At 49.3% G+C, this 7415-nt stretch overlaps 1 protein-coding gene across 1 annotated transcript in view; it reads right to left on the reverse strand.

Annotated features, from left to right (window-relative positions):
- Positions 1-7415, reverse strand: part of Slc6a3 (solute carrier family 6 member 3) — a 45936-nt gene that overhangs the window by 19414 nt on the left and 19107 nt on the right. The window contains exons 5-6 of the mRNA XM_008852513.2: positions 2875-3013; positions 1499-1633 (exon numbers count right to left, since the gene is read on the reverse strand). Of these exons, the coding sequence (XP_008850735.1) occupies positions 1499-1633; positions 2875-3013 (274 nt within the window). The remainder of the gene's footprint in view (positions 1-1498; positions 1634-2874; positions 3014-7415) is intronic.

Genomic DNA, 7415 nt, shown 5'->3' on the forward strand with positions numbered 1-7415 from the left:
CCCATCCACTTATCTAACCATTCATCCATCCATCCATCCATCCATCCATCCATCCATCCACCCACCCACCCATCCATCCTCCCATCCATCCATCCATCCATCCATCCATCCATCCATCCATCCATCCATCCATCCATCCATCCATCCATCCATCCATCCATCCATCCATCCATCCATCCATCCATCCATCCATCCATCCATCCATCCATCCATCCATCCATCCATCCATCCATCCATCCATCCATCCATCCATCCATCCATCCATCCATCCATCCATCCATCCATCCATCCATCCATCCATCCATCCATCCATCCATCCATCCATCCACCCATCGTTGCTGTCATCTTCATGTTCACAACCTCTCCTCTTTGTGACTTGCTCTTCTCTACTCAGTGCCTTCTGCTCAGTGTCTTCTCTGCTTCTTTGTGGCTTGTGCATCTGCCTGTAAAGTCTCCGGTGGCCCTTCATCTTATTTCTTTTGAGTTCTCAAACATGTCTCTCCTGCTCCCTGGAAACACACTTTTCCTGACCCTGACTTCTCCTGGTCCCAACACTGACATTCCCTTCCCAGCCTTCCTGGCTCTATTCCTCTTGGTCCATTCTTGCATGCTTCCGCTTGAAGTTTGTATCAGGCAGCAAACTTCCAAAGGGGCTTCTGCTCTAGCCAGAAATCTAGTCGCAGTGGGAACCTGTACCCTCCTCCCCAGCCCCAGCAGGAATGTGCACTCAGCTGGCAGGCCTACCACAGTGTCTGCGAGTCCTTGGATGGCTCTTGGGACCCTTCACCTGCCCCAACCTAGCCCACCTGACTTCCAGCAACTTCCCATGGAATTTTGTCATAGCTGCCTCTCGCAAATGGCCACTTCCATTGCTTTCAGAGACAGTGTTGCCCTTCCCCCTCTGTTGGGAACACATCTCAGCCCACCTCTCCTGAGGCCTTCTCCAAATCTTCTAATCCAGAATCACTCCTTCCTCTGCTGGAGAAACCTGTAGTCAACTCTAGACTTCAAGATGTGATCCCATTTGGATGTCTCTGGCTCTATGTGGCACTAGTAGTTCAGCCTCCCAAGAACAGAACCCTGGCTCATGCGGCCCAGGGGCAGCTCAGCCCTGTGGACAATGAACATGGAGCCACAGACCTTACTCTTGATCCCAACTGGGACGTACATGATCCTGGGGCTAGGAGCATCACAGAAGGTGAGGGGTGTTCAGAGTGCTCTAACTGGCATAGCCTCCTATCCCTGGGAGGTGGCAGCTCCTAGCTTCCTTTCTCCGCACCCTCTCAGCTTCCTGAAATGATTGCATGCCCTCCTCCATCAGCTCTGCCTGTGTGGTAGGCAGGTCTACAGATGAGCAGGAAAGCCTGGGCTTCTGAGCTCATAGACCAGGGAGGAACTGCTGCGAGCTATAACTTGGGCCTCTCACCTAGAGGCCAGAGCCCTGTCACACAGCCCCAGTAGCTCTGAGGACTGCCAACCATGAGGGAGCTGCACTCACAGATGCCTCACAGAGACGGTAGAAGTCCACACTCAGGTACGCTCTGATGCCATCCATGGCTCCAGGGAGGGTAACACCGCGCAGAAGCAGGGCAGTGAGGACCACATAGGGCATGGTAGCTGTGATCCATACAACCTAGAGGAGAGGGCAGTGTCACCAGAGGACATGGGTCACCTGTAGTGGGGTGGTAGGAGCTTTTCCTAATGTACCTTGGGTATGTGGAGAGGAATGATTTGGGGCATGAGGATAGGGGAGGAGGTACTGACTATTGCTGGAGGGTTCCATGTTCTGGTATATGCATTATCACAGTGATGATCATTTTGGTTAACATTGCCATTGATACCTATGTAATCACAAGTATTTTCATAAGCAAGAACAAAATTTAAATTTCATGCTGGACATGCTATAATATGATATTAAAGGGCATGTGAGTGTGATATGCCCTTTAATGCCCTTCTCCAGACACAGTGTCTACCCTTAGCCACTCTGGCCAGGTGTCTACTGCTCCCATACAAAATGGCCACATGTCCATGCCCACCCAATATGCTTATACACCCCTTCTTTACCTAAACACAGCCATATGTTCATGTCCAAACAAACCATGTCCATTTGTCCACTCCCAACTCATCCATGCCCATGCCCATCTGTCTACTCTCCATCCAACCACACCCATGTTTCTACCTACCAACCATGGCCACATGTCCACCCACCCACCATGGCCACATGTCACCCACCCAGTCATGGCTACATGTCCACCCACCAACCATGGCCACCTGTCACCCACCCAGTCATGGCTACATGTCCACTCACCAACCATGGCTACATGTCCACCCACCAACCATGGCCACCTGTCACCCACCCAGTCATGGCTACATGTCCACCCACCAACCATGGCCACCTGTCACCCACCCAGTCATGGCTACATGTCCACCCACCAACCATGGCCACCTGTCACCCACCCAGTCATGGCTACATGTCCACCCACCAACCATGGCCACCTGTCACCCACCCAGTCATGGCTACATGTCCACTCACCAACCATGGCCACCTGTCACCCACCCAGTCATGGCCACATGTCCACCCACCAACCATGGCTTCATGTCCACCCACCCACCATGGCCACATGTCACCCACCCAGTCATGGCTACATGTCCACCCACCAACCATGGCCACCTGTCACCCATCCAGTCATGGCTACATGTCCACCCACCAACCATGGCCACATGCCCACCCACCAACCATGGCCACATGCCCACCCACCCACCATAGCTACATGTCCACCCACCAACCATGGCCACATGCCCACCCACCCACCATGGCCACCTGTCACCCACCCACAGACATACATCACCAGGCCCCAGTGGTTAGCACCTCACCTTCCCTGAGGTCTTTACTCCCTTCCACAGGCTGAAGTAGAGCAGGACAATGACTAGAACCAGGCAGGCCGTGAGCTGCCACCGTGGTGGGCCGAGATCATCGATGCCACGGCTCTGGTGGAGGTGCAGCACGCCACGCCTGGAAGGGAGGCAAGATGTGGTTTTGGAGGGAGTGGCCACCCCGCAGGACTGGGATGGGACAGCTGAGCTGGTCCAGAGCCCTGCTCGCCTCAGCTCTGTGTGGTGGGAAGCTCCAGTGTGATTTGACCAGACACCCCTTCCCACTGGGAAAGGCCCAGGGTTGGCCTCTAACTGAGACACAGGGTTGCCTTAAGATGGACAGAGAATCTGGGCCGTCTTGCTGGGAGGCCTCACAGGAAGCCAGCACCACCCTATTCCCTCAGCAGCCCTGAGTTTTGGAGCTGGGAGGAATGGGCAGCGTGGCTCTGCAGAGGAATGACGCCTACGGAATCAGAGGAAGGTACTGAGTGAAGCCACCACATGTGGCAGCCCCTGACACAGTCCCAGGGTCCTCTGCAGGGGTGGGACCAGGAAAGCGCTGAGCAGTAAAGCTGCACGTGCAGGTTCTTGTGCATTCTGAGCGATAGTGCTCACCCTTGCTTACACAGCTACCATTGCTCTGAGGAGGCACCACGGCCCCGAATTGCTTGATTATGGGTCAGCTGAGATCCCCAGGAAGTGATAATGTTCGGTCCTCACAGTGGAACACAGCCAACAAAGTTCCATCAGAAACAAACATCACGGCACCATGGTGGAGGACTCCATCCTCACAGTCTAGAATCACACCCGGGCCTGCCTGCCAGTGTCCGCAGCAGGGTGGTGGCAGCACAGAAGGACCAGCTCAGCACTCCTGCTCTGCTGCAGTGGTGGTCAGGGCCAGGGTCCCCGGGCAGGAGTCCTAGGTTGGCCAGGGAGCAGATGGTTGCCTGTGAAACTGTCATCATTGTTTTCTTTTTAAAAAATTTATTATTTTTATTTTATGTGTGTGAGAGTGTCGTCTGCAGTATGGAAGTGCACCGGGTCATGCAGTGCCCATGGAGGCCAGAAGAGGGCGTTGGATCCCTTGGAACTGGAGTTACAGACAATTGTTAGTCACCATCTGGGTGCTGGGACTTGAACCTGGCTCCTCTGCAAGACCAACCAATGCCCTTAACCACTGAGCCATCCCTCTGGCCCCCATTACTTTCTTCTTATAGAACACAAGTCGCTTGCTCAGCATTCTGTTCACTATGGGTGCTGTGCAAACTCTCAGTGCACCAGTGCGCAGACACGAGGCAAGCCACCTGAACTAGAAAGGCCAGGCCATTGTTCTTTACCAGCCCTACTTGGATGGTGGGGAATCCCAAGGCTCCTGCCTCTTGCCCTGGGCTGCTGCCCGATGTCTCCTGCTTTGCTGTCCCAGTGGGCCTTAGAATGTCTTACCAAGGAGAGAAAAGTCCCAGGACACTGCCCAGTCTCAGACCTACAGGGCATGTTGTATCCCTCTCCATGCCCCCCAACTACGCCTTGGAGCCTGGAGGGGAGGCAGCAGGTGGTTTTGGAGGGGAGCCTCACACATACGCTTAGATCTCACTTGCACCTGAGGGAGATGGTCATTTACCCAATTGCCTGGAGGGTAGTGCTCACAGAGCCAGGGGTAGGGAGTGAAGAGGGAGGGTGGGCACACAGACCTTCATGCCACAGCTGCACAGCCCTTTCCAAGAGAAGACTGTGGTGCTCGGGAGGAACATGGTCATGTAGGGTCTGGTTCCAGGAGCTGCCGACTCAAGGGAAGAAAGTCATGTTCAGGAGTGCAGCCATGTGGGATCTGGCTCCTGGATCTGCTTCCCCACATGGCTTTACAGTGATCATGCTAAGTCACTGTTGACACAAGCACCAGGATTGTGCTGTTTTGGTTGCATTCTCTTTTCAGATTAAAAAGCCGTAATGCTTTGGAGAGCTGGGCATGGTGGCGTATGCCTTTAATCCCAGTACTCAGAAAGCAGAGGCAGGTGGATCTCTGAGAGTTCAAGGCCAGCCTGGTCTACATAGTGAGTTCCAGGTCAGCTGGGTCTACAAGAAGACCCTGTCTCAAAAAGACCAAAAAAGAAAAAAAAAAGACTCAATGCTTTGGAGTATTTAAGATCTCAGGGACTAGGGGTTGGGGAGACGGCTCAGTAGGTAAGGTGCCCAAGCATTAGGAACTGTTAGGAACTGAGTTTGGATCCCTAGCACCTACATAAAAATCCAGGCTTGTTGGCACATATCTGTAACTCTGTGCTGGGGTGGTGTGGTGCAGGGGATGGGGTGGAGGGATCCTTGGAGCTCATCAGATCAGCTGGCCTAGCTGAACTGATGAGCTCCAGGTTCAGTGAGACCCTGTCTCAAAAATGATAAGATGCCCACTTCTCTTTAACGTAGTACTTGAAACTCTTGCAAGAGCAATAAGACAAGAGAAGGAAATTAAAGGAGTAATAATTGGAAAAGAAGAGCTCAAATTATCCCTTTTTGCAGATTATATGATAATATATCTAAGGGACGCCAAAAATTCCACACGCAAACTCCTAGAAATTATTAACACATTCAGTAAAGTGGCAAGTTACAAAATTAACCTACAAAAGTCTATAGCCTTTCTATATACCAATGACAAGCAGTCAGAGAAAGAGCACAGGGAAACCTTCCCATTCACAATAGCCACAAAAAAATAAAATACCTTGGAATAAACCTGACCAAAGACATTAAAGAGCTCTACAAGGAAAATTTTAACTCTTTAAAGAAAGAAATTGAGGAAGACATCAGAAGATGGAAGGACCTCCCATGCTCATGGATTGGAAGAATTAATATTGTGAAAATGACCATCCTACCAAGAGTCATATATAGATTCAATGCAATGCCAATCAAAATCCCCATGACATTTTTCACAGAATTGGAAAAATCTATCCTAAGGTTCATATGGAAGCACAAGAGACCCCAGGTAGCCAAAATAACCCTGAGAACTAAGAGAAAAGCTGGGGGGATTACTATACCAGATTTTAAGCTCTACTACAGAGCTATAGTCATAAAAACAATATGGTACTGGCACAAAAATAGACCCATAGACCAATGGAACAAAATTGAAGACCCAAATATGAGTAATTGCAATTTTAGCCACCTGATATTTGACAAAGGGGCCAAGAACATTAACTGGAGAAAAGACACCATGTTCAGCAAATGGTGCTGGCAAAACTGGATCTCCACCTGTAGAAGAATGAAACTAAACCCCTATCTATCACCCTGCACAAAAGTCAATTCCAAATGGCTCAAAGACATCAATGAAAAGCCTGAAACTCTGAAACTCTTAGAAGAAAACATTGGGAAAAACCTACAAGATACAGGCATAGGAAAGAATTTTCTAAACCAGACATCAATTGCTCAACTGGCCAACAACTCAAAAGAAGGTATCTCCTATCTGGTATTGTTGCTTGTTGGCTATACATAGGGACTCTTAAAAATTATATTTGCTCCTTTAATCTTTGGTTATACTTTCCTTTTGGGTGTTTAAGGCCATACAGTTGGCCCAGATAAACGAATTTATTTTTCCTCTTAAGGTCATTCGAGAATCTGTTCCTCACGCATCACATGGGCTTGGGAGGAGCTCCTGGCTCCTTTCTTTCACCAGTTCCTACAACGTGACAATCAGTCAAGGTTCTGCTCAACTATGGTTGGCTTTGCTTGGAAGCATGGAGGAAATGATTTCTCTGTGTTGAGCCTCCACTTTGTAGACTGGACACTGGTTCAGGTCCATCTGGTGGGTCTCCTTGGCCTCCTTTATCAAGAGGACAGGTGACCCACCATAATTAAAGGACATTTTGGGAGATGCTCATAGTCCCCTGGAACCAGTCAACCTAGGAGGGCAAGGAGCAAAAAGTGTCCTTTATGTCCCTCTGACCAAATTATTATGTGTCTTAAAGTATGTCTATTAAACATCCAAGAAGGTTAGTTCCACCAGTCTGGTACTTTTAATTACTGTATGTCATGTAGGTAAATCTTGAGCAAAGATCAATTATTCTCAGATAAACCTCACCTAGACATATATTTCTTGATCTTTTGTGTATAATTTGTCAGTAGGTTGTTGGAGTAATATGGTTCCCTCTGGTTTTTCAAACTATCTAGGCATTATTTATCTCTCGCATTGAATCACCCCTCCATCATGGTTTTTCCACTTAAGTGCCCCAATTTCCCCCCTTTCTCCCTTAAAATACCCCTCTCCTATGGTCCTACCACTCTTGAGCTCCTTCTTTCACTTTATCCCCTAGGTTCCTTATAGACCCTTCCATCCCCCATCCCTTAAACTAACCAAATTTTTATCCATATCTCCCTTTTTAAGGCCTGTCTCCTACTGTTCTTTTCTTTCAGGTTCTTTCTTTTCCTTTACCTCCCTGTTTCATTTCCATTTTCTTGATTCCTGTAGTTATGTATGGATACATACTCACTTATAAGGGTTTGGTTCTAGGATCCACATATGAGGGAGAACATGTCAATTTTTTTTCTAAGTCTGTGTT

Source organism: Nannospalax galili, unplaced genomic scaffold (genome assembly GCF_000622305.1).
Source record: "Nannospalax galili isolate Female #2095 unplaced genomic scaffold, S.galili_v1.0 scaffold1146, whole genome shotgun sequence".
Lineage (NCBI taxonomy): Eukaryota > Metazoa > Chordata > Mammalia > Rodentia > Spalacidae > Nannospalax > Nannospalax galili.